General features: G+C 33.6%; 1 protein-coding gene across 1 annotated transcript in view; it reads right to left on the reverse strand.

The window, feature by feature from the left end:
* The window catches only part of LOC100368636 (cilia- and flagella-associated protein 74-like), a 39,492-nt gene that overhangs the window by 23,060 nt on the left and 2,380 nt on the right, over positions 1 to 14,052 (reverse strand). The window contains exons 3-17 of the mRNA XM_006819149.3: positions 12,754 to 12,894; positions 12,048 to 12,251; positions 11,615 to 11,788; positions 11,162 to 11,272; positions 10,893 to 10,995; positions 10,328 to 10,485; positions 9,082 to 9,325; positions 8,829 to 8,996; positions 5,711 to 5,890; positions 5,002 to 5,120; positions 4,563 to 4,629; positions 3,805 to 3,894; positions 2,411 to 2,534; positions 2,248 to 2,294; positions 1,307 to 1,457 (exon numbers count right to left, since the gene is read on the reverse strand). Coding sequence (XP_006819212.1) covers positions 1,307 to 1,457; positions 2,248 to 2,294; positions 2,411 to 2,534; positions 3,805 to 3,894; positions 4,563 to 4,629; positions 5,002 to 5,120; positions 5,711 to 5,890; positions 8,829 to 8,996; positions 9,082 to 9,325; positions 10,328 to 10,485; positions 10,893 to 10,995; positions 11,162 to 11,272; positions 11,615 to 11,788; positions 12,048 to 12,251; positions 12,754 to 12,894 — 2,081 coding nt within the window. The remainder of the gene's footprint in view (positions 1 to 1,306; positions 1,458 to 2,247; positions 2,295 to 2,410; positions 2,535 to 3,804; positions 3,895 to 4,562; positions 4,630 to 5,001; positions 5,121 to 5,710; positions 5,891 to 8,828; positions 8,997 to 9,081; positions 9,326 to 10,327; positions 10,486 to 10,892; positions 10,996 to 11,161; positions 11,273 to 11,614; positions 11,789 to 12,047; positions 12,252 to 12,753; positions 12,895 to 14,052) is intronic.

Below are 14,052 nucleotides of genomic sequence, written 5' to 3' on the forward strand. Positions count from 1 at the left end.
TGCACACAGCTACTTATAATTCCCATTTGACACACTTGTAATATTCCATTATTCTAGTCTTTAACGTGTGTTTTGCTTTATTTTTATTTTTTAACCTTTTCACCACCAGTTCCCTCTTTTCATCCTAAATTCATAAAATAGTCATGTTTATAGTTTGCCCTTTCCTTTAGAGGATTGGGACAAAAATAACCAAATTTGTTGTGTGAAAACTGAAAATTTACTTAAATTTTTTCTGTTGGCGCTAAAATTAGGATTAATTTCCAGAAATATTAAAGAATATGAGAAAAAAAATGATGAAAAATTTGGTCGAGAAAGTCTGGTGGTGAAAAGGTTAAAGATATCTCACTCTATTGATACATATCATTGAAGCTGGTTATTTTGTATAATTACCAAGAATTACAATTTTCTACAGATTATATTTATTGGATCTAGCAGCATAAAATTGTACACAATTGCTGGGTTGTATGTGACGTAACTGAACCCCCAAAACATTTGATTTGTAAAAATCAGCTCATATACCCGGTACTGTAAAATACTTTATTTTCACTTGGAATTAATTTTATGCTATTTCCGCTGAAGAAATTATTCAGCAAAAATAAAGTCCAGTGAATATACTTTTTTTTTCCTATATTTTACATTCAACTTGTCAAAAATCAGTGAAAATGAATTCCAAACAAAACACCCATAATATTTTTTTAGTGAAAATTAATTCCAGTATATTACAGTAGTCATTGTATTTTATAAGATACACACACAAAGCTTTTATCTTGTTATCCAAAATGAAAGTCACTTCCAAACTTTCCTGTGATTCATTGCACAACCCAGCAATAGTTTCAAAACACCAATAAACCTAAGGCCAGACTTTTATTATCCCTTGTTTCGCGTACCCGCCAAATGAACAGGAGCCGAAAATGAAATAAAAATAAAATTTTATTTCAGCGTAGTTTCTCGCGCCCGCCAACTTATAAGCGCAAAAAAATGCTAAAAAAATATTATTTTTATCTTAATTTTTTTATCGCCCGCCGCATAACAAATCCAAGTTGCATTTTCATGGGAGTATCATGATCAAAGTACCGAAGTCTCACGCAGATGAGAAACAAGGTTATACATGGAATAATATTTTATTTCATTTCTTCTCTCCAATCAATGATCTCACTCACAATTCTTTGAGAATCACACAAATCTAATGGAAAAAAAGAATTAATTTTATTTTTTTTCCACCCTCCTCAAAAAAATTGCCTTATAAAAACTTGAGAAACAAGGAATATAAACAGTCTGGCCTAAGAATAAAGAAAAATATCTGTACCCGTTGATCTGTTTTCTTCAACTTCACCATTGACTTGAATAACTGGCTCAGGTGATTTCACGCCATTTTCTGTGAGTTTCTCTTCTTTTTCTTCTTCTTCTTCTGCACCTTTAACAGTAGAACTTATTGACTTCTCTGTCTCCAAACCAGTCTAGTGATAAAGATTGTAAGAAAATACGGTACATATAAAATCAGACATTAATTTTAGTCAGAATTGTTTTATAAACTCAAATAAAATGCATTTCAAAAAGTTGTATCAGTAAGAAAATGAATCTTTGACCATCCCATTGATTTGTGTACATACAAAAGATATAAACCCTTTTGATAAGCCTGGCACCCTCTCAGTTTCATGTGGGAAAGGCATTCCAGGTGAGCTCAGAATGAGCCTCACTGGGAAGCCCAGTTTGTCCCTGCTAGGAAACTGCCTTTTCAAAGGTAAGTATCTCTGTATTTATTTTTAATTTAAACCAACAGTCTGTTCAATTATGAAAAGGGTATATGACCTACTCTTTTTTTCAGTGTCCAGCCCATGCTAGAATTTAGATCGACTGATCATGACTCAGGTGCAAAAATTTATACAATAAAAGTCCTAAATTATCTACTACATGGATAATTTAATCAAGCATATACTGTAAAATACTTTATTTTAGCTGGAATTAATTTTCGCTGAAAAAACTTTTTGGGTGTTTTGTATGAAATTTATTTTCACTGATTTTGGTAAGTTGAATGTAAAATATAGGAAAAAAGGTATATTCGCTGGATTTTATTTTCACTGAATCAATCCTTCGGCGAAAATTATTGGCAAGCGAAAATAAAGTATTTTACAGTAAGCACCAAATTAAAGCTAACTTTTTATATAAAACCTTAAGGTTCATAAATGAAGCAAGATTAAAATGATTCAACTACGTTCAACACTGTCACCATTCTATCAAAGAACTTACCATGCCTCCGATTGACGCCATAGAGGTCATCGTATGAGGTCGCACTCCTGGAAAATAAGATTAAATATATAAATGTTTAAAATAGCCATGGAATAAGCTGTATTTTTTCAATACAACACTATGCATGGGAGAAAATGTTATACATGCGTTTAGCAGGACTTACCCGATATTTTGACAAATTCAAACTGAGTTGCCAACGCTCCCTTATTTGTCAGAGTAATACTCTTCTTTAATGTTTCACCGATGACCTGAGTGCCAAAATCTACAAGATCTTTATCCACTGAAATCTGAAAATTACAAAAAATATTTTGACGTTACCTTATTAGAGAGATCAGAAATAAATATGGGATACAATAAAATAAAATAAATTGAACTGATCAGAAGACAAATCATGAGTCCTGAATACACGGTTGTCGAATTTTGGGAAATGAATGCCTAAACAAATTGCTGAACTTCCTAGTAATGAAATGATATGGTTTACAATATTTGCAAATAACCATGCATGTGATTGCTTCGTTTGTGTATAAAGCAAAGAAGGTTGCTTTACTTCTGGTTTGTATGCAGAAGTTTAACCTACCAGTCTAAGTTTTGTATCAAACATGTTAATTTTTATCGGTGGCATCAAGGCTGCCCCCTTTCAACTAAACAAAATACATGTAAATCCTGAGAAATATAATGTAAGAGCCATTTATTTTTACTGACATTTAATTTTAATCATTTGAGTTTTATATTAGGCCACACCGACTTAATTTTATGGATGACATCCGCGCGCGCATTAGTTTTAGCCTGTTCTCAAAAAAAAAAAAAAAAATTCCGACGACGATTCTCCACATATCGGTTTTCTGTCACGGAACTTGCTGACTCATAGTGTCCAAACGTGCCTATTTTGTCGTAAATGATCTTCCGCACATGGGTATTGCGTTGCCGGGAATTCCAACATGGCGACTGCGCCACCAAAATACGTGAGCATAAAAGTTCAGAGAAAAAACGGAGGGATTGTTGTTGACTGGTACGTAATTGACGTCGGCCAGGGAGAGTCCTGTGGATTTAGCAGAATTTTTTTTTTTGGCAAGATTTTTTTTTTTTTTTCGCCCTCTCGCATTAGTTTTGGGGTCTCCAGAGGATGTCATCCATAAAATTAAATCAGTGTAGCCTTACTGGAATCTAAGTTCACAAATTTGGCGATAAAACAATTCTATTCTTATTCTATATGTTCATGTGGATTTCATCTAGCAGATTCCACTTATCAGAAAAATTTAAACCAAAGAATAATTATAATAAGTATTTTTCAGTCACCAGAACCAAATAGAATGTGACATATCTTGAAGTCTACCCAAGCAAAATGAGATGGATTATGAAATCCCTCTTATTCTTTCTATCATGGAATTAACAATGATACACATTCTGTAACAAAGCATCCAGACAACTGGGAAATCGTCTATTGACGACTGGATGACAAAATCACAGTAGCTGAGACACAAATCATTATGCCACCGCACTCACATACTGAGAGTAATTTCAAAGATTGTTGCCAAGATTACCACCTTTCAAACTTACATCACATTTCTTTGTGGTACAAAGTAAAGGTATTGTGAATGGACCAGTCTGAGCAAGAAAACTGACTTGACCATCCAAGTCTTCGTTGATCTGCAAAAATAAAAAATAATACTATTAATTAACAACAGTTGAATACAGAAACGCTTCACTGTGCAAACTTGTTTGTTGAACAGTTTAAAGCAAAACTCTTTTCAGATTTTGATGTTAAAAAATGTTGAATTAAACAGTGCTTACTTTATTTTGATAAAGAATTTGAAGCATTTTATAACAATTTTATTTTAAACATCACTACATGCTGGTGATGCAAAAGTATGCTTATTTCCTGGCATACCTATGAAATCATACACGCATATAGTGATCTTAAAAAACATTTTACTATAATTATGGAATTTGGTATTTGGTATTCACATTTCATAAATAAACTAAGCATAAAAACAAAGGAAATCAGATGTCACAACAATTTAGTTTGTACTTTCAGAACCTTCCAACATACAATCTCTCCTCAGCAGCCCCCCAAAGGTGACACAACTTGATTTTTGGACTTCCATTGTGACTCAAGATCTTTAAAAAATCGGTCCTGTTAGAAGATGCACTGATTTGAACAGTTGCTGACACTACCAGAATTGACAAAACTGATTCACCAACCAGGAAAACAAACCTAATGTAATTAAACTGTGAAATACAGACAAGAGTTGACTTTAGTCTGCATATTAAGGCTGTATACATGTGTAATATATGCTTAGTCAAGGGACACTTACCATAGGTTTAAATGTAACCAGCATCTCACAGGTTAAACCAGCAGACATCTGGCCAGGAGGATCAAATCTGAAAACACACAAGGTGAATAATTTAAACCATTTTAATTGCACTAACGACACACAATTTTTCGAAATTCACACGGCAGAGAAATCATGAAATTCTGTAGGAGTGAGTATTTCATTGGGGTTATGAGACATTTGGATAATACTTAAATGAACAAAAATTTATAGCAGTGGAAATAATTACAGTTTATGGTCAAACTTTTTAAAGCACATATTTTATATATGTTGTACACGTCACATGGGAACCATATTGAGCATGATATAGTACAATGTCTATTTAGCTGAATATGGCATGCTCAATTATGGCAGCAAATATCACATGGCAGCCAAAGTTGGAGCACATGGCACATAGCAAGTAGAACGTTGAACCACTTACAATATATGTATAAAGTCCTTCAAGTGTTCTGATATCCCAATCAATTTAAGGAAATTCACGCTATATGATACATTTGTCAGGATTACTTTTTTCTTGTATGTCTTACCAACATCAAAATCCTACAAGAACAATAGCCAGAAAGTCACACATACTTGTATTTACAATTATTATAAATGATTGTTTATGAAATATACAGTAACCTTTAACCTCAGAGGTACTTATTTCTCATCACATGACACAAATTGTGAGGAATTGTACTGTTTTCCCAGGGACAATGTTAATCTCACATTAGGCTTGCTGGTTGGCCAACTGTGAATTAGAAAGCCAATAAAGGCATGTGAAAGCACAAAATGTTTGTAATGTTCCCAGGTTTCTGCCATTCACTGTATCACCAACACACTTGCTTTATTAGAAAAGCAATATAGGCACATGAAAGCACAAAATGTTTGTAATGTCCCCAGGTTTCTGCTATTCACTGTATCACCAACACACTTGCTTTATTAGAAAGGTAATAGAGGCACATGAAAGCACAAAATGTTTGTAATGCCCCCAGGTTTCTGCCATTCACTGTATCACAAACACACTTGCTTTATTAGAAAGACAATAGAGGCACATATGATTTTTGTGAGATTTTAAAGTCTACCAAACTCACACAAGTACACAAGCTTATAATAGAGCAAATATGGTACATGTTTGACTATTGATTTACCTTAAAATGTATCACATCCGGTTTACTGTAGAACGGGCACCCTTTGAACTCTTTACCGGCTGCAATCTGCTTCTTAACGATTCCTGATCTTTGTTTCTCTAATGCCTCAGTCATTATGTCTTTCTCCATTTTACTCGGGTAATGCGACAACACAAACTTCTGATCATCTTCTTTAGGAACCTTCAAAAAATTAACAAAATAGCAATAAATGGCAGTCCCCATAGTAATCCATGAGGTAGGATGTATGTTTTTCTTCGGCGAACAAGGAACTGAGGGAATATGAGGAAATGCCAGGTTACTTGGCTTGTGCTCAATATAGCATGCAGATGCCACTAGTAATTACTATACCAAGGGTTGGCAAGGGGTATTTTCGTAAGCTGTAATAAACTGTTTTTATTTTTGTAATAATCTAATTTAAATAAATGAAAAACATGGGCAAGGTGTAAAATGTAATCAGCTATTTTATTTGTCAGTAATTTGTACAAAGATATTATTTTTTGTAAGCGTATAAAGCATTTTCCAAATTAAATGTCATAATTCGTATGCAATTTCCAATTTTAATTCTTAAACTCAAATTATCAAAAATATTATAAAAATGTAAAATGTAAAAACCTACATTGTATTTTTCACTGTAAATGAAACTTTCATTTTATTTCCTGTAAAAACATAAAATGCTGTTTTTATTTTCTGTAAACTGTACCAGCTATCCCCCCTTGTTCCCCCTCTATACCGTATTTGCACTTGTTTACATACACACGTACACGTACACAGTGACTCGTTGGCAATAACCGGTCGTTCAATCTACAGCGCTTCCTGTGACGACATAATACCAGTCATTTGCTGTTTTAAATATACATGTATGTGTCCCAGTTTAATAATAAAACAACTTATAAGTATACTGCAAGCTAGTGTTGATCAGTGAGTGATATTAGTTTTCAGACATTTGTATACAGGTTGGCACACATGACGTCACAATGTGACAGCTCATTAGACATGCATGCATAAATGACAATAATGTGTCTTTGGCCAAAATAAGTCATATTTGAATATATGCGCATAAGCACGTTTATTGAAGATATATTTCTAATGAAGCTAATTCGATAATGTAATGTTTTGTTTTCCAAATCTAAAAAGAAACCAACTAAAAATGAAGACTCAATGAGCTATTCATGCAAGTTATGACATTCATCGTTTGATATGTGGCGCCCTCAGTCTTATAATAATAGTTTATTATGCAACTGTAATCTGCTGTGGACACAGAAAAGTAAAAAATAGTGTAAAATAAAATCTAAGTAATGAAACTAAAAATAACTACAAATTACAGGATGATTTTTATTTCATTTTCAAAATATGAGCAGCTCAAAAGAAAATGTTTTTCATCTTCACTATCATCTTGATCACATTTTTTACCGTCTCTTTCTGCTGCTGGTATATTTGGTTTTCTCTTTCTCCCCAGTTCAATTTCCAAAATGTGATCACTAAGCCCGAATTTTGATAACATTCTATGTAAGCTAAAGTTATTTATTTCATTTAGGTAATTTTTAAGTTCATAGTTTGTTTTAAATTGTTTATATGTCCTAAGTTTATTGCCTTCATTTTTGTATCTACTTGTGGATGTGATAGTACCTGTAGCATGATACTGTGAAAATAAATGAAAAACATAGGTAAGGTGTAAAATGTAATCAGCTATTTTATTTGTCAGTAATTTGTACAAAGATATTATTTTTTGTAAGCGTATAAAGCATTTTCCAAATTAAATGTCATAATTCATATTCAATTTCCAATTTTAATTCTTAAACTCAAATTATCAAAAATATTATAAAAATGTAAAATGTAATTTGCTTCATCTGTAAAATGTAAAAACCTACATTGTACTTTTCACTGTAAATGAAACTTTCATTTATTTCCTGTAAAAACATGAAATGCTGTTTTTATTTCCTGTAAACTGTACCAGCTATCCCCCCTTGTTCCCCCTCTATACCGTATTTGCACTTGTTTACGTACACACGTACACAGTGACTCGTTGGCAATAACCGGTCGTTCAATCTACAGCGCTTCCTGTGACGACATAATACCAGTCATTTGCTGTTTTAAATATACATGTATGTGTCCCAGTTTAATAATAAAACAACTTATAAGTATACTGCAAGCTAGTGTTGATCAGTGAATGATATTAGTTTTCAGACATTTGTATACAGGTTGGCACACATGACGTCACAATGTGACAGCTCATTAGACATGCATGCATAAATGACAGAAATGTGTCTTTGGCCAAAATAAGTCATATTTGAATATATGCGCATAAGCACGTTTATTGAAGATATATTTCTAATGAAGCTAATTCGATAATGTAATGTTTTGTTTTCCAAATCTAAAAAGAAACCAACTAAAAATGAAGTCTCAATGAGCTATTCATGCAAGTTATGACATTCATCGTTTGATATGTGGCGCCCTCAGTCTTATAATAATAGTTTATTATGCAACTGTAATCTGCTGTGGATACAGAAAAGTAAAAAATAGTGTAAAATAAAATCTAAGTAATGAAACTAAAAATAACTACAAATTACAGTAGGATTTTTATTTCATTTTCAAAATATGAGCAGCTCAAAAGAAAATGTTTTTCATCTTCACTATCATCATGATCACATTTTTTACAGTCTCTTTCTGCTGCTGGTATATTTGGTTTTCTCTTTCTCCCCAGTTCAATTTCCAAAATGTGATCACTAAGCCCGAATTTTGATAACATTCTATGTAAGCTAAAGTTATTTATTTCATTTAGGTAATTTTTAAGTTCATAGTTTGTTTTAAATTGTTTATATGTCCCTAGTTTATTGCCTTCATTTTTGTATCTACTTGTGGATGTAATAGTACCTGTAGCATGATACTGTGAAAGGATTAATTATTCACTGGGTTTTAATTTTGCTTATTTCGCTGACTGGAAATGCGCTAAATTAAAACCCAGTGAATATGTAAAATTTAGCATAGAACACATTATCTAAATGATAAAACCATGAATTTAAAACACACTGAATATGCCTGAAATGCTAAATCAGTACAATTTAAACCCAGTGAAAATTAGTCATTTTACAGAAACAACCAAAATGTTTACATATTGTACCTTGTAGGATTTATGTCTTAAATCCCATAATCCTTTAAATTCGGGTTGAGCTAATACTTCATCTTTTTCTTCACTATCACTTTCTCCTTTCTCGTCACGACTTGTTACGCCATATGGACTGAAGTCATCATCATCTGATGACACAGGCATCAATCTTGTGCTTAGCTTCTGCAAAGGCAATTTAGGAAATTCAAAGTGTTAATGCTGAATAATTTGACAGTGTGATAAACCACGGGCTGAGAAAGACACTTACAGGAGGAGCGGCTTCTTCTACATCTGCACTGTACTCCATAGATGAGGATCCACTCGTCTCATGAATAATACCAATTCTAGCTTTACGTTTAGGTCTGCCAACTCTCTTGGCTCTCTCTCTATCTCTCTTAGACTCTGGCCATAACTGAGGATACTGCTGCATACGTTTCTTCATCTGTTTTTCTTCCTTTAAAATGCGAGATGCAATCTCAACTCTGTTTTCTCTTTGAGACTCTTCAAACTCACTGTGGAAGAATGAATAATGTTTGTTTCAGGTATGCAACCAGGCTGTGGTCATGAATCCTTTTATTTATTAAACTAAAACTAATCAAAGATACAATTTATTATAACTGTGCCCTTGTGGGTATGTGGTTGGTCTGCCCAATAAAAAAAGACTAAATGTGGATATACCAACCAGTGTTCTTATTAGAAATTTAGGTAGTTCGAAATGTGCACCACAGAACATGTGATTGCACATATATGCAGTGCATTATGGGAGATCACTTTGGAAACTCACCAAGTTATGTTGATTTTTTTTCACAATAACCACGTTTATTTTTTCACAATATTTTCACAATTCAAATTGATAAAATACATCTGACTTTGTCATCCCAAGTCACAAAGCAAAATTTAGAGTTATAAAAAAATAAAATATAAAACCACTGTAAACATTTTGGCAAGTTTGACAATTTCATATGACTTTGGGGATTTTATATCTCGCCACACTGCTTTTTATTGGTTGTTTATGTTGGTATGAATAAAACTCCTATATGCATACACAGTTAGTGTAATAGCCTTCAATTATTCTGTACTGTAAAATCAGTATTAGAAGCTGCAGCTTTTATTAAAATGGTACAATGCAACTACATATATGAGAAATGATGAATTTTTGATTCTCAATTGTTCAAAAAGATTGGGTGTGGCCTTTTATTTATCGATGAATGTAAACATGATAAGTACTTTTCAAGAAAAGATTTATGGCGTACAATTTCTATTTGGGTCATCATATTAACTACATACCAGATGTAGCTCAGTGTTTATCTGTCCCAATTTTATTTTGAATTCAATTTATTATATTTTTCTTTTGGCTCAACAACATACAAGCAGAGCCAGTCATTTTTTCAACTTGCAGGCCCTAAAGGCAAACAACTCTGACACTCAACACTGGGAAGGATGCAAAACTATGGGGTGCAAGGAACATGGCAAAAAAAACAAAAACATGACACATATTATATACATGGACTTACTCCAGATCACTCTCAAACTGTCTGATTCTTTTCATCCTCAGTAGAACCTCATCAGGATTTCCCCCTGCATCCAACACATCCTGTCTCTCCATATCTTCAGCTTCAGCAGCTTGTCTAGCTAAGTATCTATCCCGTGCTTGTATAGCTCGTAAATTTTCCTAAAATTAGAAATAATACCATTACGTGTAAGCAGGCAAGAATAGCCATTTAGAAAAAAACTATGACCGAATCAGTTTAGAAAGACCTTATATCAAATGGATTACAATGACAATTTATTAGACAAATTTATGATGTATGTGTGAAGTTTGAATGTAATTGGTCCAGGCATTTCTACGATATAGGGTCTGACACACGCATGGACGCACAGATAGATGCACAGAACTCAATCCATAAGTCCCTGTTTTCGAAGTGCGTCCAAACGGGGACTAATAATCTAGCATATGTTCAATGCTAAGTGAGAACATTTTTAATATTGTGCAAACAAATGCAAATCAAGTGAATGTTATTATTTTGGTTATAGCTGTATAATCAAAAACTGGTGGGATGACACATGTATAGTCCTTACCCGATTGGATCCAATATTTTCTTTCAATGATATAATAGCTTCCATTCGTTGTTCCATCTCAGCTTTGCTTCGCTCTTCTTCCTCCAATTCCTGCTGTCTAACTCTGTATAAAGAAGACGTAACCGTGAAATTACTGGTAATGTATTACACTGAAAACCACTCAAATTCAACTCTATATACCTTAGTACAGTACATTGCTATAGTTGTCAAATAACCTACATGTAATGAATGCATATTAAGTAAAGGTGTAACTGAAGAAGCCAAGTTACCTTGCTAGTGTCTCTTTCAGGTATTTATTGGCAGCCTCTCTGCTTCGTCTTGCAGCGACAATGGCTTGTCTATGTTTTCTGTCCCTCTCACGCAGAGCTGCAATGTGGTCTCTGTCAAAACATAAAATGAGACAATAGACAATATACAACAGTTTCTGATCTTATTCAGTGATTGGTGGTTTTACTTGTAACTGGAAAAGTAGAAAAATCGAAGGATGAATTTGAAGACATGGGATAGCAAAGCATTTATTTGACATGCTTTCCCAAGCTGGGACTTTTTCACTGAATATGAATGCTTGTCCCACATGTCAGAGATACCCAAGTGTTAACAATTCTAGGGATTGCATTATTCGGTGTACTATCCCCGCAAAACTGCCAGCTTCTGTGATACAAATGTCTGCTGCTTAATTCTGGAGTGTCTCAAATATTGTATGTATTGAAAACCTTATATACCTTTCTCTGTTCTTTTTCCTTCTTTCGGCTTGGAGTGCTTTCAGCGTCTCTTTCCTGGCTCGTTGAGATGCTACCTCTGTTCTTTCTCTCTGCCACATTTCTTCATCTTTCTGCAAGTCCTCCTCAACGAGTATGAATTTTCCTTGTTCAACTTGTACCTGTGCCAACTCAAATCTGGAACATAAAAGCAAACACATGTTTTCATCAAATGAATATAAGTAATAATTCCCCCAAATCACAAGATTGTCATAAATACCAACACTATAAGTCACGTGGTTTCAGAGATACAGTCACTGTGGTGCTTGACAGACATATTACTGTAACAAATCGTTCATTTGAATATGTAGTCATAAACACATTCAGTATTTCTAATCCAATATTCCCCAAATTTCAAACAACTTATTTTTTTTTAAATAACACTACGAATACATACTGAGTTTGTTCCAGTCTCTGACTGATGTCTTTTTCCAGTATCTCCTCGGCTTCCAGTTCTTGACACAGTGTTTCGTGTTTTGCTCGAAGTCGGTACACAGCGGCCATGTTGTTGGCTTCTTCTTCATCCTGAATGGATGAGTATACCTCATCTCTTTCTTTTTCTAAGCTTTCAACTTTATCTCGACATGCTTTTAGCTCCTCTCTGTAAACAAATAATAATTACTTTTTAGTTCGATTTGACGTTTTCATATGCCATACATTTGTTCAGTGTTGTTTGAGGATATTGTAGCAAATTTCATTGAAATCTGAAAAGTTTTTTCTTGGATACTGTTCATTTTCAGAAAAATAGTATATACTCTAGGTACGAATTTTGATCATAAACAAAATACAGTAAGATGAAATAAACTACATGCCACAGAATACATCCTATTTCAGTCACACAGCAACAACTTTATTTTACATTCGCAACACCTTTTGAGAGTAAAAGAGAATCCCTGTTGTAGATATAAAATGACTACTGCCTGCAATTGTTGTGCAAAAGCTGGTGTGAAGTAATTGAAGAAAATATATTTACAAGTTACCAGCCTCTTATAGCTTTGAGCACTATGACACAAGAGGTGGAATCATGTCACAAATTTACTGGTTTTACTGGTCAATGTTAGTACACATTTAAAATATTGTAAATTTTAACCATTAATACATACCTTGTCTTTGTTACCAAATATTCCTTATCAAGTACTTTTTCACTCAGCTGGTCTAAGTGTCTCCTCAACGCCATGATTCTTAGTTTTTCTTGTTGAGTTATCTTCTGGTGGGTGGTTAGTGGATAGTCATTCTCATCTGGTCTGAGAATGAAAAAGACAAAACGAAACTAAACAAGCACTGCATGGCACAGTCCCCGTTAGTTATCAAATTTAAGATATATAGTTTTGTTTATAGTACCGGTAATATAGCTGGAATATAACCATGTCAGGAATATGATTTTTTAACATTAAAATGATTGACATTTGTATCTGATCGTCAAAAAAGTACTTGTCCATATTGAGAGATATTGCTTTGGAACAGCATTCAGAATCAGCCATTTTGAATACATGTATATATATAACATGATGTATAACGAATATATAAAATCTGAATATAATCAGTGAAAGCATTTAAGAGATATGGCTCTAGAAGCCCAATCATTAAAACAAAATGGCCACCAGACAGCCATTTTGAATCCGATCTGAAAAATAAATGATGTGCATCAGGAACATGTAATGTCTAACATATGTACCAAGTTTGAACGAAATCCATCCATAAATGCTTGATATTTGATGATTTTTTAGCACAAAAATGGCCACCATTTGGCCATTTTGAATAGGATCGTCAAACCAATATATCTGCCTATCTATGACATGATGTATAATAAATATTTAAAATTTGAACATAATCAGTGAAAGCAAGTCAGAGATATGGCACGAGAACCACATTCATTAAAACAAAATAGCTGCCAGTCGGCCATTTTGAATCTTATCTAAAAAACAAAATTATTTGCATCAAGGTCCCATAATGTCTAATGTATATACCAAGTTTGAACAAAATCCATCTGTAAACAGCCGAGAAATGCTTGATTTTGATGATTTTTTAGCACAAAAATGGTCGCCATTCGACCATCTTGAATCAGATCGTAAAACAAAATAATGTGCAAGGTCCTATAATGTCTAATGTATATACTAAGTTTGAACAAAATCCATCTGTTAACAGCTGAGAAATGCTTGTTTTTGATGATTTTTAGCACAAAAATGGCCGCCATTCGGCAATCTTGAATCAGATCGTGAAACAAATTGACGTGCATATGTATACTATCATGTATAATGTATGTGTGAAGTTTGATTGTGATTGGTCCAGGCATTTCTAAGATACAGGTCCGGACGCACGCGCAGACGCACACACGGACACACGAAGGTCAAAACATAAGTCCCTGTTTATCGGACTGCGTTTGAACGGGGACTAATAAAAGA

This window comes from Saccoglossus kowalevskii, chromosome 15 (genome assembly GCF_978046115.1).
Source record: "Saccoglossus kowalevskii chromosome 15, keSacKowa6.1, whole genome shotgun sequence".
NCBI classification, from domain to species: domain Eukaryota; kingdom Metazoa; phylum Hemichordata; class Enteropneusta; family Harrimaniidae; genus Saccoglossus; species Saccoglossus kowalevskii.